Source organism: Hippocampus comes, unplaced genomic scaffold (assembly GCF_001891065.2).
Source record: "Hippocampus comes isolate QL1 unplaced genomic scaffold, H_comes_QL1_v1.1 scaffold36, whole genome shotgun sequence".
Lineage (NCBI taxonomy): Eukaryota > Metazoa > Chordata > Actinopteri > Syngnathiformes > Syngnathidae > Hippocampus > Hippocampus comes.
Window position 1 is genome coordinate 1,489,387 of NW_017805695.1, and position 25,472 is coordinate 1,514,858.

A 25,472-nucleotide genomic window follows, 5' to 3' on the forward strand; every position below is an offset into this window, starting at 1 on the left:
TGATTTAGAGTGTTCAATCAGCCTGCCATGCATGTTTTTGGAATGTAGGAGGAAACCGGAGTACCCGGAGAAAACCCATGCAGGCCCGGGGAGAACATGCAAACTCTACACAGGAAGGCTGCAGCCGGGATCGAACACACGACCTCTGCACTGTGAGGTCGACACGCTAACCACTGGCCCACCGGGCCACGTCAATAACAATGCTACTACTAATTATGTATGTACTCCAGCCCGATGGTAAGCCGTGGCTTTCCAAAGTAGGGCTTCTGGAAGACATCTCACCAAAGGTGCTCATTATTTGGAGACAAAATCCATTGTCTTTTGCTAGTAGCAATGTTGATTTGTGTCGCTATGGGGCCACTCTGCTCTATTTTTATTTTCACTTGGGTGTCGTATTTTGTGCCATATTACACGGAAACGTGTGTTGGTGTGACACTAAAATTACATCATTCCTTGGATTGTCAATGCCATTTGTTCAACAAAGTCTTGGTTCGAATTATGAATATGCACATGCTAATTTTGATAAATCACGGTGTTCCATCAGAAACTTCTGCAGCTGCAGAACTTCAACACTTTAATGGCGGTGGTGGGAGGGCTGAGCCACAGCTCCATTTCTCGTCTGAAGGAGACGCAATCTTATCTATCTGCGGAGGTAGTTAAGGTAAGTCAATACAAAACTGACTGTGTGTATTTGTATCCTTCTATGTCTTTTAGAAGACAACTGAAAAGTGGGAAAAAAATTGTGCCAACTGTCTGAACCCAATCCCAGATGTGGCGTGAAATGACTGAACTGGTCTCTTCCAACAATAACTACTCCTACTACCGCAAGGCCTTCAGTGACTGTCAAGGCTTTAAAATCCCCATCCTGGGTGTTCACTTGAAGGATCTCATAGCCATGCACGTGGTCTTTCCGGACTGGGTGGAAGACAGCAATAAGGTGAACCTAGTGAAGATGCAGCAGCTCTACATGACTTTCAATGAGCTGGTGTCATTGCAGAGCACAACGGCTCAAGTGGAGCCCAACATGGACCTGATCGACTTGCTCACGGTGAGGCAACAACACAGGAGAGTTGGAAATGTGTACTGTATGTTAGCAAAATCATCTCATCACTAATATTGAATACTCTAGGAGAGAAAAATCAACTGTAGCTCTGGGTTTTAAAAATGCTAATCAGACAAAACCTTTTCAGCTTTCTTTAGATCTTTACTACACTGAAGATGAGATTTATGAATTATCATTGCTACGGGAGCCGCGAAATCCTAAATCACTGGTAAGTTTGCTTCTAAAGCATCACCTGTCTAAAGCAGCCCCTCCCCCCACCCCCACCCGAGGGCGCGGTGCAATGTCATGCGGGCGTGTGAGAACATGCGTTTTTTTTTTTTTTTTTCTGTATTAGACTAAAGTTGAATTGCACATCCACTATAGTAGGTGGCAGCGACGCTCTTATTTTTCAGAAAGTGCACAAGGAGTACCTACAAAAATTTCATAGACAAATTATACTATTTATAGTTGGGCAGAGAGATGAGGGGGCGGGAAATATTTTCTCTTCTGGAAGGTTTGTGAGAAATTTGCCTCGTCTTTGTGACAAGAAAACTGCGACCTTGAACGAACCCCGACAAAAAATTTGCTACCCTCGCAAACTTCGTGGGTTGCATGCTAAAATGGTTCCATGTATTCTAATGAGAGCCAAATATGCCGAGAATCAATTTTCTTCGTGTCGTCTTGCAGCCTACCTCTCCCACAACTCCTAACAAGCCGCTTGTACCGCTGGACTGGGCTTCAGGTGTCATGACCAAACCAGACCCCACTTTGGTCAATAAACACATCAGGAAAGTGGTTGAGGTGAGGACTCAATATCTTTTTTCTTACTTTCACAGATAAAGGCAAGAGTGGAATATTAGTGGCATTACGTTCTTTCTTTTTTGGCTACCGGCAGTCAGTGTTCAGGAACTACGACCCAGACCATGATGGCTATATTTCTCAAGAAGACTTTGAAAATATTGCTGCTAACTTTCCCTTCCTGGACTCCTTCTGCGTTTTGGACAAAGATCAGTGAGTAGTGCGATCCTAAAAGTGACCACAAAAGTGTCTGTATTGTGAGAAAATCTGCATTTTTTTCTGCCGCAGAGATGGCCTGATCAGTAAAGACGAGATGATAGCGTATTTCCTTCGAGCAAACCCGTTGCTCCAGTGTAAAATGGGTCCAGGATTCCTGCATAACTTCCAGGAAATGACATATCTGAAACCCACCTTCTGCGAACACTGTGCTGGCTTTGTATGTATCTCTTCAGTGTCATCTCTGCAGTCTGCATGCATCTCCTTGGTTTTAGTACTTAGCAATGTACATGCAAAATTCCAGCGCTGAACAGTTCAGATGTTTCCTCAATGTCATTGGTTGAGATTCTGTGCTTGAAAGCCAAGTCATGAAGGACCAACTGTTGTTTGTTGTTCGTATGTGTGCACTCCATTCGCCATGAATCTTACATGGATCTTATTTTCCTCATCTCCTTGCAGCTCTGGGGGATCATCAAACAGGGCTACAAGTGTAAAGGTACGACATTATTGTATAAGTTGTCTTCTTGGGGTTTACTGCTAAATTGGATCCTATCCCAATGGACTTTGGAAGAAACGTGGGATACAGCACGATAAGAGAGTAAGTTTGTCCTGAGAAACAGGGCAGGCTTTGCGGCCAGAAAGGTGCCACCACATAACATTCTGCAGGTGCGCCATAATAGTGGAAGGTAGTTGGATCGGGGTGGAAAAGCTAATGAAGGCGTTGATAGATGGAGTCGTGTGATATCCCCCTGAAAATGTTGTGATGAATGCCCGAAGACGGCTGGGATAGGCTCCAGCATGCCAGCGAAGCTCGTGAGGATAAGCGGGTCAGAAATGGATGGATGGATAAAAGTTAGAACAAAATGTTCTTGTCTTGGTTGTGATCTCTTCAATGGTGATATTGTATGTTTTCAACACCTTGAACAAAGACCCACTTTTGTCAATGAACTGTTGTGGCTCATCGACTTCATCGACGTGAATTTGAATTTTGACTTCACAGACTGCGGTGTCAACTGCCATAAACAATGTCGGGAGCTCCTGGTTTTCGCTTGCAGAAAGCTGCTACGCTCTGGTTCCCTTGGGTGCGTGACCCCTGACAGACTGACACACAGCTCGTTGCCTAGCAGCCCAACACTAAACACCTGTAATGGTCAGTTATCTTTTCTGTGTTGAGCCCAAATACAAAATACTATTTTCTTTCGCATCGCTGGTCATCCGTTACTTTTCCTTCAGACAAGGACGAGGTGTTTGAATTCCCCAGTGTAACAGCAGCACGCCCTATTCGGGATACAAAAAGCATCACCCTCATGACTGGCTCAGCCCAGAGGATCTCAGTCCGCCTGCAAAGGGCCACTATCAGCCAAGCCACTCAGACTGAACCTCTGTGGTCAGAACACAGTTGGGGGACCGCAAACAGCGGATCCCACACCTTCCCCAAAACCAAGTACCGCACTCAAAGAGAGACCTGTAAAAATAAAGCTTTTACATCATGGGAAAACGAGGACAAGGGGCCACGGCAGTTGGTACAATGCAGCGGTCCCAGTCTGGAGAAGACGGATGTCCTTGGAGAGCTTGTGGCGATCACAGATCGCAGGATCACACGCAGAGGCAAGGTAAGACAAGTGGTGGTGGAAGTATTTCAGCTAACGGGAAACATCATTTAGAAACAATATACAGTGAAACTCCTCTACAACGAAACCTACATGGGCGAAAATACCCCTAATGTGAAAAAATCTTCATGCATGAACACCATTCCCACTTTCCTGCCCCCCATACAACGAAAAAAAACCCTGTTGCGTTATACGAAATATTTTTCTCTGCTCTTGCCTCCCGACAAGATCCACTACAACAAAGTCTAATCCAAAAGCGACCTTTAACTGCTTCGTTCGGAAACAGCAACAGCAACCACCACACTGGTTTACACATGCGCAGTAGTCCAGGAAGTATTTGTTCTTGTTAGTTTCAGACGCAGCAAGAATGTTGCATTGCTAAAATTGCTACAAAAGGGACCTTTGGATGTCAAGCAAGAGTGATCAAAATGAAAGACGAAGGAAACAAAATAAAAGACATTATCCAAGAAATTGATGTAAGTGAAAGTGAATGCAGATCGTAAATTTCGCAATTTCTTTCCCTTTTTTTCTTTCTACACTGACTATATGAAGTGTCAAACAAGTGTATGCTCATACTTTGGCACTATTGGAATAAAAATAAAGAGTACACACACGTTTGTGTGTGTGTGTGTGTGTGTGTGTGTGTGTGTGTGTGTGTGTGTGTGTTCGCGCATTTACATCTGAGATCAAATTTGCTACAGTGAAAAACCCCTTGTGAAAAATTTCTTGCTGTAAACATGATTTCGTTGTAGAGGAGTTTCACTGTACTGTGTACATGTATTTGTTGTGTAAAGTTGGGTTCTTGTTGAAATGATATCAAAGCTGAGTTGAAAGATTCTAGTGTATTCAATTTATGTTGAAACAGATTGAAAATCATTGGATTCTGTTTTCATCGATGTTTTACTTGTCTAAAATTTATCAGAATTAGGGTCTGTCTTGTTTTCATAAGCAACACATTTTGCATTGTAAGTATAGTAAATGATTGTTTTTTTTTTTTTTTTTTTTTTAATTAATTTGCTATTTGTAGGGTACAATAACAATCTGATTGGTGGCAGAGTATCCCAAATTCCCAAAAGATTTGTCTGCGAGTTGACAAATATCAGAGATGAAAGTCCTCCGGGTTTTGCCGGAATTCCGGGTTTTTCAAATTTTTATGAAAATTTCTCCGGAGAATTGAGGAAAATTTGCATAATCCGGATATTTGTTGACAACATTGAACGAAGACGCGTTTGAGTTCGTTGTATTGCTTTCACGAGCGTAGCCATATTGAGGCACTAACACTAGTAACAGTAAAGAGATTTTTGTTTGTGTAATAACGACAGAAGGAAGGCATGATGGCGTTTGACTAATGGTTTAGTAGAACGAATGGCAACTCGCAGCAACAGTAGCAAGCGTCATTTTGCCTCTTGGGTTATACCATCTCAACTAGAACGTGGGGGATAGTCCCCAAACAATTTTCGTCTCTTTATAAACACACCCGCTAAACCCCAGTGGAAAGAATAAAAGAGGCCGTCAACAAGACAGTTGTCGTAAAATATATATTTGGCCAAAAAGGAAAAAACACAGATTGGCAGAAAATCGGGTCCGTCCGACATAGTGTCGTCTCGGCTAACTTAGCTTAACTGTTGTCGTGTGTGACGTCGGTTGCGTCAGCGCTGATTGGTTGAAATCAAAAGACGTGCTTGCGTACATGTTCGCGCTGAAGCACGCACAGCAGAGAGCAGCGGACTATCTACTGCTGAGGCTCGCTTAGCTTGAGTGGAGTCGCCACAACAGTAATACCCTCGCCTCGCATTCTCATGGCCTCGCCATATCTTGGAGATTTCGAAATTTCGGCCCGAACGGAAGCCACAAAGGGTACACGTGTGCACTCAAAAGAAAGATTAATCATTGAATGTCGAGTATTTGAATAGCGTTTTGTATAAACGAATTCATGCTTGATCGGCCAAGTGCGTGCGTGCGCGCGCGCATGCGAGTGTGCGTGTGTGTGCGCGCGCGCACACACACACACATTTATTTATTTTTCCCGGAATTTTCAGAAAAGTCCACTTTCATCTCTGAAATATGCATGGAGTGAAAATGCCAAAGTTGATCCAAATACAGTATTGCTTCTCTCCTTTCAGGACAGCTGACTTGGTAAAAAATGTAGAAACCGCCAGTCTCGGGGGTCCAGAAAACCCCTCGTGACTGGTACCAAGAAGTTCTTCTGTCTGGGAAGGTGCATGGCTCTTTGATGTCAACATTTCACTGAGTGGGTGTCATCATGTCCCTCTTTGGGCTCCGGCAAGGACAGCGAAACATGCTAATGCCTTTGCTCAACAACAGGGCAACATAAGATGTATGACAAATCTCAAAGCACAGTGGATAGGGAAGTGGTCCCTCTATGCGTTACCCAAAAAACTGCACTTCCAGCCTCAGGACGAGGTGACGATGGACTTTATTCCTAGTTTGCTCCAGAAGACGCAATGCCAGCACAAAGCAAACGTTTTTACGAGACAGTGTGTGGCTAATCGTAGCCATTTTCTTTATCATGGCAATCTTAATTCTAGCTCAGAAACGGGTGTGAATTTTGGTTGACAATTTAGAAAGAGACAATACCTTACTTGCATGTGGATTGTGACGTTACAAATAAAGGGAATGTCAAGATAAAAGGACTCAATGACATTTTTAGCAGGGAAGATTCTGCTACACAATGAAATTGAACAATAAAATTGTTACTTTCATTATTTAAGTGTAAAGTACATCCATATGGCAACTCGAGTTTAAACTCATGCAATTATCAAATTATATATTTTTTTAATTCATTTTTTTTTTTCAGTGAAGAACAGTTTTTGTAATAGTACTTATTTTAGAGTGTCATGGTCAATGCTTTGCGAAGCGGGAGGTATAACATTTTTGGCGATGTCACCACACAATTAACCAAAGTAACGTGATCAGACCTGGCAATACATAAAGAAAGATGGGCGATGATCTTCTAAAGAGGCAACTCAGCTTACTCCCACTCACTCCCATAAATAATACAGGAATACACGTGGGGCAACAAAAAACATTTATGAAGCACAATTTAAACTTGTTTCAAAGCAGAACAAACAAGTTTCAAACTTCAACAAATACCAAAATGTACTGAGTGAAATAGATTTTTTTGGGCTTGCTACAAGGGTAGCGAATTAAGTCCAATATCGCTTTTCTGTGCAAACGACCTCCTGGATATTAATTTATCTGCTGCTGTGATAAAACATATTGTTCAGCTTGTTATATCCCATCTGTGCCTTTTTTTCCGCACCGAACAGTGGCTTTTGTAGAGAACGATCCTAGCTGAAACTGTCCCACAAGCCTTTAAACAAACTGATGAAGCAAAATGTCTTACAGCTGATCCAGATGGATGGAAGAATAGTCAGATACATTACTGGGAGATTATGACTAGCTGAAGCTATACTGTTGAAGTCAAGGGAGAAGGAATGGATGCTATAATTTGAGACCATTGCAAGGGTTGAGATGAATACGTCTTCAAATGCAAAACGGCAGCAATGTGATTCTATACAATTAATCCAGATTGTTCAATGAGAGGCCAGCCAGAAACGGGTTTAAGATAACTTTATAAAAATGCAAATTTAACAAAATGTTTACATCAGTTCATTTGGAAGTGACAGCAAAGATGTGTTACCACATTACAAAGTAAAAAAGGAAAAAAAATAATTCCATGTGGGCTAATTCATAATCGTTATCCAAACCGAGAATCAGAGAACAATAAAATTCAATTGAAGCATTAGTACAAAACCAGAGGGAGGCATCGTGAAGAAATAAGTCATTGCTGCAATAAACTTTGGATTTTACCAGTGCATCTGCAAGTTTCTAGGGTCACCCTATCGACTGCAACAATACCCGTTCAACAATATTCAAGATATGGCTCTTTAAACACACTGAACAAACAAAAACGAGCCTTTGTGTATCAAACCTGGATGTCGAAACGGAATTGCAATTAGGTGTAGCTTTTCCAAAACGGGGCATTACAACAAGACAAAACTAAGCAAGCTCCTTTGGCTTCCGAACAGTGTCTGTTACTGGCAACAGGAATGTGCTGTTAACAGTCTGAATGTTTCTAATAAACAATCCATGCTTACATGAAACTCAAATTCAGGCACAATCCATTCATTCTCTCGTGCGTTCTCTATCCATTCTGCTCTCTGGTCCATTTACAGCATGTCGTCATCTTCGCCTCCCCCGAACATGTCAGAGAGCTTTTTGAAGCGAGGCCCCCAGTCCCCGAGGTGGTCATAGTCCTGGTCGCCGCTGCTGGACGAGTTCAGTGAGGACAGGCTTCCTGCATCAGAGCCACCTCCCTCAAAGTCAAACACCAGCAGGGAGTCATAGGGGGGCGCTGTAGGGTCATTGTCGGCAGCCTTCAGGTTCTGCAAGGAAGCACATGCAAGGGTTGTTTCGGTAAGCTTTTGAATAAGAGTTGAAAACCTATCAATGAGGACATACTGTTTCGATACAAACGTGTATCAGAATGCATCAAGCTGAGTGAGCAAATGTGGGTCATTCAGAACGCTACATTCTTAGCACTTCGACTCACATCATCAATGAAGTTGCCAATTTCCTCCGGGTTGGCGGGACGAGGCCTGTACTGCGGAGCTGTCAGGAAGATGGGCTTCACATCGTTCCTGAACACCTCAGGGCGGTTGTCCAAACCTTGGTGGAGAACACCGAGATCATAGTCCTGGAAGACAGATTACACATTAAGACATACAATCACACTGATGAAAAACACCATGTGATTAATAGATTTTTGGGGTATGTAAAGAAAAATGTTTTCCACGTAATAATAAACTGCCAACTGGTTTTCATTTTTAGATCATCAACATTTTACACATAAGTTTAAATATGTCATATATCCGAATGGTGCCACCTTTGCGTCAATTTGAGCCAGGAAAAACACGGTACATACCCACACACACACCTCACAGGATGAAAAGTGTATCTGCCAGTGTTTCCCAAACTTCACTGAGCCCAGGCACCAATTTTACCATAAAAATACCACCAAAGAATAATTACAAATATTACTCTCAAATTTCTCACAAATGTATTTACTGAATATGAAATGTGAGCCTATTTATTTGAGTACAAAGCTGCCATAGCCTACTTGCAGGAAGGCATGACTTGTTCTGTCGTATGAATTGCACCAGGTGGATAGACTGGTTTGTTGTAAAAAGAGCTTTTACTGTTTATTTCAGACTATAAGTACCTTTTTCCCTGCCGCCATAGTTTGGCTGGTCCTTCAAACTTAGGCTCAGGTGCAATCTGTATTAAAATTAGAGCTTGGACTGGAGCACGATTCGTGCTGACAGCAGCAAATAAATTCAGATTAAATTCAAAACATCCCCTTCTAACTACGGGGAACTTTTTTGTTGACAATAACTTCTCTTCAGGTGAAGGTGGCTGTAAAGCAACACAAGTATTTGCCAACCGTCAAAAGAAAGTGGAAGAAGTGGAATAAGAACAAGAACAAAAAGAAATGGTAGTATTTGTAGTAATAGTCATGGAAACTAATATGCGACATATTCAGCGAGCTCGGAATTCAAGCTTGCGACATTCACCCACAAGAAGAATTGACTATTTAGAGCGGCACAAGGCGCAATAACCAAGCTATCTTAAACGAAAACCTTTTCCACAGTTTCAAAGTTCAAATCCAACCAGAGCTTGTTTGCTGCCGTCAGCACGATTCGGGGATTTTGGGTGCCAGTCCGAGCACTGCTCTTGTTTTTGTAGCATCAACTTCCCTAAACTATGAGACTTAGACCCCGGAGCGACTATATGCTGCTGGCATAGATTGATGAACAAAGATATATTTGTAAATAATCATTTTTGGACAAATTAAGTCAAGTTGGACAGTTTCCCACTCTTTGCTGAATGACCAATTGCATCGGTCAGTGTTTGGTACTTGATGCAAAACTTACACAATGCAGACACTGACGTGACTGCATTGTGTTTCCCAACATGCTGACGTACCCGATCATCCTCTCCACCTCCCTCTTCGTCATAGTAGTAGATGTTGTCCCGGATATCATCTTCCTGCAGTAAAGGCTCCTTTGATTCTCCCCTTCGCCGTCTTGCAAACAGCAGCAGGAGTAGCAGCAACACTTGACACGGAACCAAAACAAAAATAATAAACAACTACATCGGAGATTGAGCTGCACAGCTGAGGATTAGAGCAAATCGAGTCAGCGGCATTGTGATGAAAACAAAACCCAATGTCAGACTCACAGAGAAGCAAAAGGATTCCTCCCAGAATTCCCAGGATAACAGGCAGTTCGGTGCCGCCCGCCACTCGTCCTTTGCACACCACTTCTTCCCCAGTGCAGTCACACACTTTGGCCTGAACTGTGCTGTCCTGCTCCAAACCCTGGTTGTCCGCCACTCGAAGAACCACAGTGTATTCTCCACTTGGCAGCTCCGTGGCCAAGTTCAAGATAATACCCGTTTCTGGAACAACAGATGATCATTCTTTTAATCACTCCGCATTTTCAAGTGAGACGGGCTTCAAAATGAGTGAATGTGTGAGACTGAGCCCAGTACTCCCAAAACTCCGCACGTTATGTGTTGATGTTCTCGGTTTCATGGATGCAAAAGGAAATAAACGTTATCGGATTCACATGGATATCTTGGTGTGATTGAACTTACTGGAGGCGTTCATTCGAGCAGTCCAGTTGTTCTTTGACATGCCCTCTAAAGCGACTCTATAAGGAGCAGCAAAGCCAGGCCCATCTTTATCAGTTACTGATAGCAACTGAGAAACAGGTTTTTTGTTGCACACCTGTGGAACACAATATTGCATTTAGAGTTGCAGAATAGACATCAAAAACGACCTTGCCATGACCCATCAATCATTCTAAGCAGTGATTCTCCAAGTGTGGTTCGCGAACTCTCGTGCTGTGTAAAAGAATTACTATATTCATCCATCAATATCTGAACAGCAATACAAATAAAATACATTTAAAACATGACATAAGATAAGATAAGATAAGAAAACCTAGAAATCAAACATATTAGAAGGAATGTAAATATGCTTCTAGGTAGCCAACAGCCATGCATAGGATTCAAAACGGTTCACCTCAGTGGCAGGCTGTGAGTGTGAAAAGAATTGGAAGTGACTATGGTGAACGCAGGCATATTCAGTGTTCAGCATTTACAAATTTGCTGAGAAACTTAACTGTAGCCTTATTTTGTGGTCATGGGATCAGGTGGCATCTTGGTGTCAAAAAAGTATGTTAAAGTGAATTGCGGAGTTGCATATAGACTTCTGTAATATTTTACCACCAGTTTGGAGAATCTATCGGCAAAAACAAACCATTTTGAGGGGCCTTCAATTACTTTTCGATTTTCCATCCAAAACCATCACACTTCAGTACTTTTTAAAGCACAACCAAGTTGCAGTTCACTTTTAGGTGAAACATATTTGAATGTGAGATTGTTATACTTTTGAACACAATTTTTATTTCACTTTCAGGTGTAGTCCATGTACTTTAATTCAATAACTGATTTTTTTTCTCCATGTTACCGTATTGAAGCACAGTGATAGTGATCAAACAGAGAGAGAGCGAGAGCGAGAGAAAAAGAGCGAGAGAGACTTACGCTAATTAAACAGTCAACCTCTGAATCATTTATTTCTTAATACTTCAACCTATACGGAGAGGTTACAATTGCTGGATATGGCATTGTGTGTAGAACATTTGCGAAACCCTGATTTTAACTGCATACAACGATCCAAAAACAGAACTGCTGTGCTAAAAAAATTGCAGATGTGGAAAAGGACTTTTACCGTGAATGCGCGTTCCTCAATTGTGGGTGCGTTGTCATTAACATCCTCAAGGAGGATCATCAGTGTACCTGTTCCTGTGGCTGGAACTTCATCTGATTAATGGAAAAAGCAAAGTTCAATGAATCTCTGAAAGTGCCAGGAAATATCAACGTCAGTTTTACTCTTGGGAATGTCTGAATATGAACATTGAGCACATAAATGCTTTAACTATTGCTTTAATTGAGACCATGAAGACCACCCCGGGACTACTTTGAAGGTTACATCCCTCTAACACCATCTGGTATTATGCAAGAGTGTGACCTTCACTTACCATTGTCATATGCACCAATGAGTGCTGTGTATTTGTTGTCCTTGACAAAGATAGACTCTCTGTCCATGGCATTCTTCACTGTGACCAGGCCTGTATCTTTGGCCACATTCAACCAGCCGGCTGGGTCGCTAACTATTTTATACCTGGAAATATCAAGAGAAATAAATAAACACCTAACAGTGAATCTATACCAGAATCAATCCCAAATCTGTCGAGATGCATACGCAGTTAAATGCTCCTTTAATATAATAAACGGAGGACAGTTGTCTTACATGACTTTCTGTTTGCGTGCAATGTCTGGGTCTGAAGCAATGTACTGCACCACATCAGTGTCGATAGGAAGGTCTTCCCGTTTGGACACAAGTTTCTCCACAGGATCAAAGACTGGGGCCTCGTTCACATCGACCACATTGACAATCACCGTGGCTGTCGAGGTGGGCATTGGGGTAGCAAAAGGAACTTCATTCTCCACTGCTATCAACAGCGTGTGCTTGCTATTCTTCTCAAAGTCCAGACCCTGCATTCATAAAATGTTCACATTAACAAAAGTCAATTCATCTACATTGTCCAGGTAAAAACTGCAAAAGTGTCTTTAATCTTATTTACATTCATGGTGAAACATGCTAAAGCAACTACCAAACAACAAAGGGGCAGGGACTTCATTTGATACCTTGACAGTAGTGATGATTCCCTCATTCTTGTTGCTTCCGGTTTGCACAGAGAACATGTTTGAGGGATCACCACCAAGAATCTTGAACTTTGCGTTCCAGGCTGGAGAATGAGGCTCATCACCATCTGTTACTGTCATTTTCATGATTATAACGTCCACTTTATTTTCTTCCACGGTTGCATCATACTGTGAAAATTAAAAGATGTCAAACAAGGGGACAAACAAAGTACTGTGGCATATACTGCATTGTTTTGAAAAAAATAAATAAAACACACTACAAGATATTCGAAGGAAAACTGTCTGACGCCATTACAAACGCTGGGAGATAATACTTTAACCAAATGGAATCTCCAGGTAAACTAAACAGCTACTCACCGAGTTTTGGGTGAATACTGGAGCATTGTCATTGCTGTCCGTCACAGTGAGAATAACTTTTGCCTCTCCAATCAACCCATTCCCCACCATGTCAGCTGCCCGCACTGTTAGAGTGTATCTGGGATATTTCTGTTGGAAAAAAAAAAGTATGACTTAACAGAAAACTAAAACTGATGGTACAGTTAACAACAGTTGGGTTTTTTTAAAGTTACCAAAAAAAAAACAACAAAAAAAGTCATGAAGCAAAGACATTAAATCTGTGCAAGGACTGAAATTATGATGAAATTCACATGCAGTATTGTGCTGCATTATTTCTTCCTTCCCTTGGCTGCATGGCGCATTGATTACAGACAATGAAGAGAAGACATAACCCCATTAGCGACATAAGACTTCAAGGCCAATTAGAATTCTTTTGTGATACATTCCTACAAATAATTAGGATGCAGTTTAATAGACATTAGGAGCAAACAATTTAAAAATGGTGATGAAGGCCACACCTCTCTGTCTAAGCCACCAGCATTGATTCTGATGACTCCAGTCACAGGATTGATGACAAAAAGGTTTGGCGCAGGTTTGTCTGGATCTTGGCTGACAATACTGTAACGGAGATCAGAGTTGTCATGGTTTTCCTGATCCGCATCTGTGGCATTCACCTTTATGACCTCAAATCCTGGCAAGAAAGACAAGACAAAGGTCATGCTGTACAGTATGATGACAAAGAGACCAGCACGTGGTATGAATCCGAAATTAATCACAGTTTCAGTGGACCACCACCCTTGGTTTATAGTCAGCTGCTGGAGTTGCCCTAAAGGGATCTTTAACCACCATTTTAAATGCATCTTATCCCACTCCCTAGCTTTGTTGTAGCTAGGGCTGGGTAATTAATGAACTTCATCGAAGTATCTTTTTTTTAATAGATCTTTTTTTGCACCCAAGTTCAATTCATTTGTTTTTAAACATCTGCCGATATAGAGTCTTGATCAGATACCTTGGCAAAACAATAGAATTTGTTTTATTTTTTTTAATAAAGGTGTTCCAACATGATAACTTCATATATGACTTTAAATCAGAGGTGGTTCAACTCACGCAAACAAAAATAAATGAAGAAATAAATGTATTCTTGATTTTAGAAATTAAAATTCAAAAAATTTATTTCGGCCGATACTGATCAGCTAGGGGGGGCAGTAACGTGATCAGCCCCAGTTTCTGATTACATGATCCGAGATGGACAACTCCACTATATACAGACGCAGAATAACGAAAAACTATACCAATCAAGAGAAAGCTCTTCAATACTGTACACAATTAAATTATGCAGTATAGCTACTGTTGTGTTTTTTGTGTAAGTACCTTGCCAAATTTAACATTCTATATCATCATGTATGTTCTTATGCAGTACAATGCTTTGCAGCGCTATTTATCTTACATTATAAAATGTTGGGAGTGTTTTTGGCACGGCTGCATTTAATTAATGGCATTTCCATTTCTTTCAATGGGGAAAGTTGATTTGTGGTACGAGTGATGCGTTATGAGCATGGAACAAATTCAAGGAAGCACTGTATTTGGAATGACATGAGGAAACAAGCAATGGCAAATGTGTTCTTCACCCCAAAAAGACATCATCAAAGCAATCCTTGTGGCCGTACCTTTTGGTGATGCCTCAGCCACTTCTCCCAAGAAGGTATCCTTTTCAAAAACAGGTTTATTGTCATTCTGGTCAATTACATTGACAATAATTTCCATGGGCTCCTCAGCATTTCCAGAACCATCTCCCACCGCAAACGCTTCAAACTGCACACAGAAAGAAAATGGTTGAATAAGTTGCACATTATTTGTGTGTAGCAATACACATTTCATAGCGGGTATGTATTTGATCCAAAAAAGGATGACAATCTCACCAAATATCTGGGCTGCTTCTCCCTGTCCAGTGGTTGTGTGAGATAAAGATTGCCGGTGTCTCTGTCCATGGTGAAAAGGCCAACAGGAGGCTGATCAGCTCCTGGACCAGTGATGCTGTAAAATATCTTCTTTACTTTGTCCTCATTTGACCTAATCTATACATAATGGGGGAGAAGGGAAGTTGTTTTACTTCAAGAAAAACATGAGTCACTGTAAATCTTTATGCAGAATCAAATACTCAGAGGGGGCTTACGTACTTGAGATACTTTGAGGGGATAAGGACCTCTGTCATTCTCCGCAACATTAATGTCGGGAATAACCCAGTCTCTCTTCCGCCTCCTTAATCCTCCGTTTGACTTTGCGAAATGCAGAACTGGCACCTCTGCATCGTCTGTACTCTAAAGAGAGAGAGAAAAAAAAGGAGCAGGCAGTTAACAATTACGCAATTGTTGTTTGGGTTACAGCTTTGAGCAGCACCTTGAGCTCTAGACGCAGGCAAGTTTGAGCGGCCAGGCACACTAATTTCCCAATGTACGCCCTACAAGAAAAATATGAGGGCTGGAGGAGGAAGGTCTTAGTGACTCTCTCTACCTCTGTACCAAATGTTCAATAGTTGCTTCAGACCATTTTTTGTGAACAGAGCTCGAGTCTGTTTTTCTCATATATTTTTATTTTATCTGTACGTGTTTTTTTTAACATATTTTCTGTAACGTACAAGTAACAGTAAGTATTGTAGTAGAAAGTAAAAGGGATTTAAAAGAAAATACAATTTCACAGACTTAAACCTGATTTATAGAATTTGGGGGGACTTTGCTTTTCGACCTCTTGTTGTGATTCACACCTTTTCAGGTCAGTTCCAAAATTGTTCCACATATTAACACCTCTTTGCTTAAAATGTGTTCATGATGTGAAGTTTTTGCAGACTCTTGTATCCCCTAAATCACAGCAATTTCCCCCAATTTCGAACAGCTTCTGATTATTGTGGCTGGGTAGGTTATTGCGAACTTTGTTCATTTTGTGTGAGTTTGACCTGAACTAGGTTGCACAGTGTTTTTGTTAATTTATAGTAAATGTGTTGGTTCTGTGAAATTTGATTGATTAATAATTGGTATTACTGTTATTATAGTTAAAAGACAGGCTGAATATTTTTTTATGTTTCCCCATATAGCACAATAAATGAGGCATGGCCATTTTATTGAACACTATAATGTGTATCATGATTTCTGACTCAGGACATACTTGGTTTTGGAGATGATCCTGATGATTTTTGACATTTCAATTTATCATTTCATTTCATTTACTGTTTTACATTTCAATGCCAATGGTTAATATTTTGATTTTTTTAAAAAGGGTGGGGAATGTGGTCTTTTAAAGGATACACTATTTAAGATGCTCTGGAAACAGAAAAAAACAGCAACAATATATCATCAAAGTTTAGGGGCAATATCATTCTAAAAATACACAATGTGACAGGCCTAGCTGTGTCATGTACGTTCAAAGATGGGAAATAGATGCAGATTCAAAAGATAAAAATGATTAATAACTTTGTTAATGTTATATGAAAGCCAGATACGTACAAAAGCCACAACCAACACGGCACTTCAAGCATCAACACTTTTAAGCTACCTCCATCCAGTTTCTGTGTCAAGCAAAATTGTGTTTAAAGTAAATAACTTTATGATGACCAGATTGTTAGTTAATCATTTACCAGTCATATTGCCTAGAAACAGAGGAAGCAATTTTGTTAAAAAAAAAAACAAAACAAAAAGGTGTGAACCTATAAAACTGTGGTGTTTAATGCAATGAGGTGGAACATTTGGGTGCAACCAACTTTTGTGCTGATGGACGAAAGAAAAAAAAAAATGGGTGTACCAGTCCAAAAGGTTAGTCGAGACCCACGCCGACACACACAGCATTGCAAAAAGTAGTTCTCAATACATCAAAATGATCTATCTTTGGAAACTACAATTAATGAATGCAGGACACCCCAAATTACATTTCTAATTCTTTAGATAACAGGCACATATTTAACAATAATGGGACTCAGAAAATAAGGTATTAAAACAAGTGCAGACATATTTTGCACAATTTAATCCTGCCACAAGAGGGCACAGATACTCAATTCAGCCACTTGTTAGTAGTCATTTTCAGGGGTAATATGAACATCTGACCTTTTGGGCTTCTCTGCCATGAAAGGTCAATTAATGCAATAAAACTTTGGACTACGTCAACAACATTTTGGACACAAAGCAAATGAAGTTGGGGGCCAATGAGTGCCAAAAGAAGGGTAGGGGAAAGCCACATGGAAAATACCAGGGACAGTGGTACCTCTACTTATGAGCGTCTCTTCATACGAAATTTTCAACAGGAAAATATTGCCTCTTGTTATGAAAGAAATTTCAAGATACTAAAGGTAAAAATACAGTATGGGCTGCTACTCCCAGCTCCGAGTGTCCTGAACGCAACATACTTATAGCTGCTCTGCCAGTGGCTATTACAGTGCATCGTCCTGGCATCCCATTGGCTAAGAGGGACCTCTACCGTACGTGTCTATTTGTGTAGATAGATAGATATGTGTCTATGCAGCGTCCTCATTATTGACCCATTGGGCCATGAGGTGTTCTGATCGTTTTACGTAAATGTGAATCACCCAGAAAAAGTTTTCACGAGTCGGGCGATCACTCACTAAGCTGATGTTTGCCTGAGACATTTTTAAAGGATTGTTAAAAGCGGACAAAAGCAAACGTCCTCGGATCAGTTCTTTACAAAACGCCAGGCAAAACACAACTTCTGAGAGAGAACATGAACGAAAGAGGGCAAAAAACGATGACACAGTTAAAAGTTAAATGACCATCATTTTTATTCCTTATTCTTTCTTTTTTTTTTACTTGATGCACAACTCTCATTTATTGTGCAATAATCTAATTCTAACATGTATTCGTTACATATTTTGATGCATTTTTATGCTTAAGGAAACATTTATGTCTGAATTTTGGGAGGGCTTGGAACGAATTACGGCATTTACATGTAAAACTCGTCTCTACTGACAAAATTTTCTACTGTAGTTAAGAAATTTCTTCGAGAACCAATTAACTTCGTAAGTAGAAGTACCACTGTACTGTTGTGCATTGATCAAGTAATTTTAAAATTACGACAACTGTATGATCTCAAATATGGTGTTATTATATAGTGCACTTAGTTTTGGGTGAGCCCTATCCTACCTCTGGAATACGCTGAGCATTTTGGCGTTGGTTGCCATCAAGGAATACCCTGACAGGAATGGTCATCATCTGCCCTTGAGAGTCCCAGGTTTGAATCAAAAAGTCAAGTTGAGCTTCATGAAGAGAAACCGGTCTGTTTACCTGATTGAAGGACAAAAGCCAAAAACATCAAAGGCCATCACACAGTTTAGCTATTTGTTTGCCAAATGATCATGTCATAAATATCATCATGCCGGGTAGAGGGCACCAAGCAAGCACTCCATGGTGTACTTCCTTTTGACATTTTCCAGTATTTCATTCATAAAGGTGTGCACTTATTGTGAAAAAAATACAACACTGTGAATAAAACTAAATGAAATATCTCACCTTCAAGACACCATCAGTTTGTACCGTGAAACGTGAATCTTCACTTCTAAAACGAAATCTCGTGCGATCTGAGCAGTCTGTGAAGTCCACTGCAGCAGGAAAAAGAAGTGAGAATAAAATCAAAATTCAAGATTTGTCTTATGCTGTTTCATTAACAAAAGGCCACTTGCTTGGAATGCCAATAAAGGCAAGTCCAAAAATAAAATAAAAAAATACATATGATTCTCAAAACACTTACCTTAATGACAAGACAACAAAAATAACCTGGAAAGCATTTGACACTTTTTCTATTAACCTGCACCACAATGGGACGCACATTCATTCAGATTTGTAAACTGCGCTTATCTATGAGTTGCACTGGCGTGTTAAAAGTGGTGGTGGTAGCGCCAAGATTTTTCCTTTACTAAATTCGATTGTATGAACATTTCATCACAGCAAATCTGATGGACTATTATGTGGATTTTCTTTTGTTTTGTAGACAAGCAGAAATTCTTTTTTTTTTTTAAAGTACATTGCATAAAGTTAATATTTTGCTTTGTTAATAAGGCGAAGAAAAAAAAAGTAGTGCGTTTCCGGTAACCCGACCGACCGAGAATTTCTACGTCGAAAAAAAACTTTACGGTCTTTTTTTTCAAACAACTCTCTACATTTTTGTGTAGAGGGTTTACATCGGTGCAAACTCTCGCGATATTCACGTTGAGCGCGTGCGTCGTTTGCCCTGTCGTCTGTCAACAACATTGAAAACGTGGCGGCGGCGATCTCCGACGACAGTTTAAACCGCGTTTTCTGTGTTACAGTCGCGTGCTCGCACCGTAATGTTAAGAAAATAGCATCCATTGATGAATCGAAAAAATTCAGCGAAGTATTTGATGAACACCACGGGCCGAGTAAAAACCGAGGGCGGAGGAGGACGGCGGTGCCCCCCCCCCCCCCCGGTCCGGGCGGGGGGGCAAAACAAAAAACGCGGCGGCGGCGGGTTCACTGTCTTCTTGTTTTATGGTTATTTTGTTTAAATTGTCGATGGGGAAAAAAAAAAAGCTTGGGGGGGAAAAAAAAAAACTGTCCGACCTACCGACCCAATACTGAAATTTCATGTTACCGGAAACACACTCTTTTTTGTTTGGCCTAAGCCAATGTTCTTTTGATCCACAGTGGCAGGACTAATTCACCTGGATCAGCGATGCTAAGGAAGGCATGTGTTGTAATTTATGGCAGATGCATTGTAGCGCCACAAAGTAGTCACTCATGTGAGAGAGTCATCCACATACTATCGGCTGGATACCAAACACGGTCAGCAAGGTCTGAGAAGCCTGATAACGATCCTGACCATTTGTATCAGGTGTAATGGAGGAGCAAGACATCTAAAACATGCTGGATAGTCCCTCAAGGACTGAGTTCAGCACCCCTGCCTTCAACTGTCATGGTAGAACAGCTAACCTAAGCCAGCAATAGAAAAACAAAAACAAAAAAAAAAAAACCTGCATAAACAGTATATATAAAAACACTGTACGCTAAAATAAAGATTGTTTAAAAAAATTGTTGTGTTTATTCTTTTGAGGACGAACACTGCAACAGCTGCATGGGTGGACTTGGAAAACAGCACGGTAGAATGCTGCATCAAAATAATATACGAATGTCTCAAGTCACAGCCTTCACTAGCTCGTCAGGTGCTAGTCAGGCAAGCTGCCAGGATTTCTTATCTCTCAGGGCAAAGGGAGGGGTGGGGGGTGGGCATGACTGGCATAGGAGGGGTGGCTGAGAAAGGAGGAAAATTTTTTTTCATGACTTCACTTCAGTCGGCCTGGACGATTATGGAAAAATAATCACTCTTATTTTGATTGACACAGAAATCACGTGGAATAAAAAGATTATTTATCATTTTTTCAACTACTAAAGTTCAACTCCATCGAACTATCATCAAAGCATCATGCCAATTCATCACTGCACATTGTTTTGTTGAATAGAAAAAAACAGAATGTAAATATGAAGAAATTCAGGCCTGTTGCATTTTCATTAATGCCTTGCAGCTTTGCACATATTGAAGCAATGAATAAGCATTACCATTATCTCTCCATTGTATTTATTTAATCTTGTGTCATTTAGGGAAGTGTTTTTAAGAAAAGAAAACCTTTATTTGTCTCACAATGGAGACATTCACAGAAACTGTGGACTTACTGAGCTAACCTGAGATCTCAGGGATTGTTTTTCATGCTATGTTATATGCAAATATGTATTGATATAAAGTCCTTAGATATTTGCAAACTTGAATTTTCAGGAAAAGAAAATTCTTTGAATCCTTGGAAACTCAACTTTAAAAATAACTTGCAAAAACAACAATAAAATAAATTAGAAAGTAAAATAAGAATACAGTTTGTGTTTGTGTGGCTGGATTGATGATGGATGGCTCGTGGAGCTGAGGATGAGGAGAGAGAGCAGTGTCGGCGCAAAGCCTGTATTTGGAAATGAAATTTGGCGCTTGGAAATGAAGCAGATCTAAATGGAACAGGGGAATAGAACCAATCTCTGTATTTGTCAATGGATGCTACAGTTGCTTGTTTACTTTCAAACGTAGCTTGTAGCAGACATGTGTGATGTCATACACACTGTGATCATGACGTTTCTGATGAACCGATAAAGGGAGAATTTGATTTTTTTTCATCTTTCATCTATAACCACTTCAAACAACAAGGAGAATATCGGAATAGTTGTTTCGATTGTGTTCAAGTCATCAAGTATCAAGTACAAGTTTATTGTCAAACAGCACAGATTAAATTTCCTCCCTCTTAAACAGACAAAAGACAACAAGAGGAGCCGCTGCGGGTGCCCGAGCCGCCATCAAAAGAACACTTAACATAAAATGACAAAATAATACAAGACAACACATTAGACACAGACAATCGTGCAATCTTAACCACTTTGTTGTCTGAAGCAGTTATAGATGAAAGAGGAGCGAATCAAAAGTGTCCTTTCACCAGTGGATCAAAGACGTCATGCTGCAATGTGCACACGTCTGCTACAAGCTCAGCTTGAAAGCAGCATGTTATTGTCCATGTTGTGTTATGTGGTCTGTTGTATTATTTTTATTTATATTAAATGTTCAGTGAAGCGCTTTGTTACAGCTACAGCGGTTGTCAAAGTGCGATATAAAGATATATTGTAATGTGTTGGATATTTTGAGACAATGCTAATTTCCCGTTAGTATTTGAATGGGATCCTCCATTGACTTAAGCATTAAAGTTTTAAAAACAAGACATGTTTTGTATTTAAAATATACCATGTGCGTAATTATTTTTGTCGTGCATTTAGTTTTACAGTAAAGTCAACTGGGTGTCATTAAGCAGCTTCAAGCTTGCTCAGCGGCGGCAGCATCACGTTTGCTACACACTTGCTGCGCGAGCCACATTGTGTATTCAGGGTTCTTTCATAATGTTGAGAACTTGTGAACGCACCATGCTAGTCTGCACATTAATCGAGTGTAACGTTTTAAAGATGAGAAGCCTAAATCAAAATCACGATGAGATTTCGCTTCAGCGTCCACCCATACTGCAGTGCATGATTTCCGTCTGGCATTTTTACCATAATACCTCGTGACATTATGCGGAACATATGCAATGTTTTTAACATTCAGCCAACAATTTATGAAAGGGTTCGAATATACTTTGCAAATACGTTGGAACACATACCCACTAACCTAACGCGGAAACTTTTTTAAAAACTTCTGTTCAGGCTTGCATGTTGCAACTAAACTGTTCGATCAGTTCAGTGAAAACTTAATTTTAAGAGAGGGAAATACATGTTCAAACAACTTGCCCTTCACTGGAATTTCTTGGGCCCTTCATATGCCCAAGACGACCCAGGCTGTGTTGAGTTAAAAAAAAAAAAAAAAAAAAAAGTGCTCTAGCCTTGCAGCTGTTGACATGCTTTGTAAAGAACGACTTTGCAAAACAGGCTTGGGGACATTGGTGAGTGCAGGAAAGATCATTAGATGAGGCGCAGCAAGCTGAGACTTGAGCTTGCTTGGCTACCAAGTATCACTAATGATAAGCAAGGACCTTGAAACGTTTTGTGCCCTTTCGCCAAACTTCTTGACCTTTCAGTTGCATGACTGGATGCCGGGTTTTCCACTAGTTACCAGACTTATTTACAAAACATACCCAAAAGTCACAAGTAGAAGAAACAATGACATACTGAAATTAGAATCCATGGTTTAACAACGTACGCTTGCTCTTACCTTTGCCCAACACTGTGCCCCTTGGTAGGTGCTTTCTGCTGACCGTGAAAACTTTCATGCCTGACTGAAACCCAGGTACACATGATTGCTCTTCAATGGAAACAACAGCCAAAGCCTACAAGAAGATACAACCAGTATGAGATCTATTCATGTGAGCACGTAAGAAAACAAAAGGTTGCTCTTAAGATTTGAATATTCTTCTTATCAACTTCAATGCTAGTTGGATTCATTATTGATCAACTCACACTTTGTTTCAACAGCTAGTGAACATGCTCAATTAAATTTCAGAACTTCAAGTTGCTGACAACTGTAATGCTTCAGTGAAAATATGAATTCATATGAAAACCCCCCAAAAATGTAGTAGCTAGTTTTCCAATTAGAAATGGCAAAAATATAAAATGGGGAATTAAAATGGGGAATTATTCTATCACTACGTTTGTAAATTATCTGATACACATTGCACAAACAGATGCTTGGCCCATTTATCCTTCCATCGTTTGAATCATTTATTTTTGCAATTAGCAAGCGACTATTAGAATGCTTTTCCGAAATAGCAGACGCCGTTGTAAAGACAAGAACATAACGTGATCATTTTTTTATTTCTTCCTGGTATTTGTGTTGCTACACTTCAAAGGATCAAAGGATGGAACAAGTTGAGGCCGACCCAACGCGCTACCCTGTCGAACGTTAACGACTTCAAGGCACTAAGGCAGGGCGAGGCCCTTTTACGAACGTACTCGAGCAACTTCAAAGGTGTCTTTTAAAAACATCAAGGTTGATTGCGGTTGCCAGTTTTGTTGTCTGAATGATAATTTGAAATATATTCAATTAGAACACACACTCAGTCAAACAACAATAAAATTATATCAAAAATGTTACCAAATGAGCGACCAAGAGCAACCGAAATTACCTCAAGCGGTTTATTTCGTCGACTCGTTCTAAAGGTGACATTATTAGGCGAATTTACGAGGACAAAGTAAAAGTCAATCGTTTACCCAAAGGGAAGCGTTAATATAAATGCGATATACCGAGAAAAAAAAGATTGCAGCCAGAAAAGAATTTTGTTACGTTATGGAAAACCACGGAGCTCGACCTCACCTGAAGAACGACGAACAAAGTTCCCCACACCGCGAACGTGGCGGTCCTCATCTGCCTGGAAGTCTCCAAAAGCTCTCTTTGAAATGCTGGCGATTCAATTTTAAGTCGTATATTCCCGAGCAGGTGCTTGCTCCGTAGTTGAGTCGAGTCGAACTGCAGTATACTAGTTCAGCGGACCAGTCGCAGCAGGTATTTTCAATGTGTGACGTCAGCTCACAGGTGCTCCGCTTCCGCCTTCCACATAAGGGCAAAGAGATAGACACGCCTGTCTGGACAGATACCGGCAGTTTCTGTAGCGGCTTAGTCACAAATATGGACTGGAGACAGCCTCCGTACTGAAATAAGAGCTGTATCGGTGTATGAAGCTGCGCAACTATAACTTTCTGTTCCTCTTTCAGCTATCAAAGTCCAAGAGCCACAACTCCCCCCTTTCTCTCTCTCTCTCTCTCCCTCTCTCTCTTTCTTAACCCCCCCTCCCCCTCTCTCGCTCGCTCTCGCGCGAATGAGGAAATACGTATTGTTTACGCTTAATACGCTGTCGATATGAATGTCTAAGTCTCTTTCAAGTGTGGCAATGTTTATTATCTACCCTAATACTGTAAAACCTAACCGTTATTGAGCCAAAACACACATTTTACATTAAAAAAGATCACAGAGCATCACAAACAAAAAATGTCACAGAAAGAATACTGATATTATGCTAATTAGTTTACTAACAAATTTACGATGTCAAATCTGTCTGCAGAGAACACAGAATTGATATAGCTGGAAGCCATGACTTCTTCTGAATGAATAGCAACAGGTGGATGTACAGATTTGTTTTTGTTTTGTTTTCTGCCATCGAATGGAATAACTTTTTATTGTTCCGCTTGTCAGTTACCTACAACGTCGCTGGCATATTCTCCTGACTACCAGTAGTTCAAATTTGTCCTCTGTAGAGGACATTTGTGAACCTAAATAATCTCCCACCCAGTGCATCCAATCGCTTTTGTGCTCTAAAGAGGACATTCAGTGCTTTCCAATGATACCAAATTTGTAGGGGGTGGGGCTTTGTTACTTCGACTTCTCAATACAAGAAATTGGCTTCCCTCAGTGCAAGCACTTTTTATGGGAAGAGGAAAAGTAATACTTTTTATCAAACACACTTTGTCTTGAAATGCTGTTGGCATTTTATTTACAAGACTCTTATGAACACGTTAAAGTGTTTGAGTTGTTTTAAGTGTATTTGAGCCTAGTATTCAAGTGTTTAAAAAATGTATTGGAATTTCAAAAATTTCTTTTGGAATAGTCCAATTACTTCACATAGATTGGGGAATTTCAAAATAAATGTGATTGGACAACATTTTTTTTTTCCTGGTAGTCACGAGGATAGACGGACGAACAAAGACATATTTGTAATTTATAAATAATAATTTTGGACGACAAATTATGTGAAATTAGATACTTACCCACGGCACCCTTCACATATTTCACAGCAAACGAGTGTGCCGAAGCACCCTGTTTGGCAATCGCTGCTCTAAAACACCAGAAGTATAAAGTTTGTGATTCGATTGCAATTCAGTGAGAGATGAAAAGGACGGATTGTATACTTTCACTCTGACACTTATTTCATTGCAATTTTAAGTTGTGCAGTATTTACACCATACCAACTCAACACAAGTACACATAGACTTTCATGTTAAAATAAAGTGCAACAAATGCAGTCTTTTCAAATAACTTAAACACACACACACACACACACACACACACACACACACACACACACACACACACACACACGAACTATTCATAATTCATTCTGGAGATGAGAGCTTTCC

The 25,472-nt window shown here is 40.3% G+C and overlaps 2 protein-coding genes across 5 annotated transcripts in view; one reads left to right on the plus strand and one right to left on the minus strand.

The window, feature by feature from the left end:
- The window catches only part of rasgrp3 (RAS guanyl releasing protein 3 (calcium and DAG-regulated)), a 28,246-nt gene extending 21,936 nt beyond the window's left edge, over positions 1-6,310 (plus strand). For all 4 annotated transcript variants that reach the window (XM_019882067.1, XM_019882069.1, XM_019882066.1 and 1 more), the window contains 10 exons: positions 545-661; positions 770-1,048; positions 1,191-1,271; positions 1,730-1,843; positions 1,938-2,053; positions 2,129-2,276; positions 2,516-2,552; positions 3,057-3,206; positions 3,290-3,669; positions 5,790-6,310. In XM_019882067.1, coding sequence (XP_019737626.1) covers positions 545-661; positions 770-1,048; positions 1,191-1,271; positions 1,730-1,843; positions 1,938-2,053; positions 2,129-2,276; positions 2,516-2,552; positions 3,057-3,206; positions 3,290-3,669; positions 5,790-5,798 — 1,431 coding nt within the window. In that variant the 3' untranslated portion in view covers positions 5,799-6,310. The remainder of the gene's footprint in view (positions 1-544; positions 662-769; positions 1,049-1,190; positions 1,272-1,729; positions 1,844-1,937; positions 2,054-2,128; positions 2,277-2,515; positions 2,553-3,056; positions 3,207-3,289; positions 3,670-5,789) is intronic.
- A 933-nt stretch (positions 6,311-7,243) lies between these two features.
- LOC109523134 (B-cadherin-like) lies at positions 7,244-24,047 on the minus strand. Its single transcript, XM_019882065.1, has 18 exons — positions 23,656-24,047; positions 22,558-22,672; positions 18,327-18,415; positions 17,961-18,101; positions 14,997-15,137; positions 14,739-14,894; positions 14,487-14,631; positions 13,338-13,510; positions 12,841-12,969; positions 12,466-12,651; positions 12,068-12,312; positions 11,796-11,938; positions 11,486-11,577; positions 10,348-10,480; positions 9,931-10,149; positions 9,676-9,806; positions 8,243-8,386; positions 7,244-8,075 (listed from the first exon to the last, which is right to left on the minus strand). The coding sequence occupies exons 1-18, from the start codon at positions 23,704-23,706 to the stop codon at positions 7,860-7,862; spliced, it is 2,649 nt and encodes an 882-aa protein (XP_019737624.1). The 5' UTR covers positions 23,707-24,047; the 3' UTR covers positions 7,244-7,859.
- Between the last annotated feature and the right edge of the window lie 1,425 nt (positions 24,048-25,472).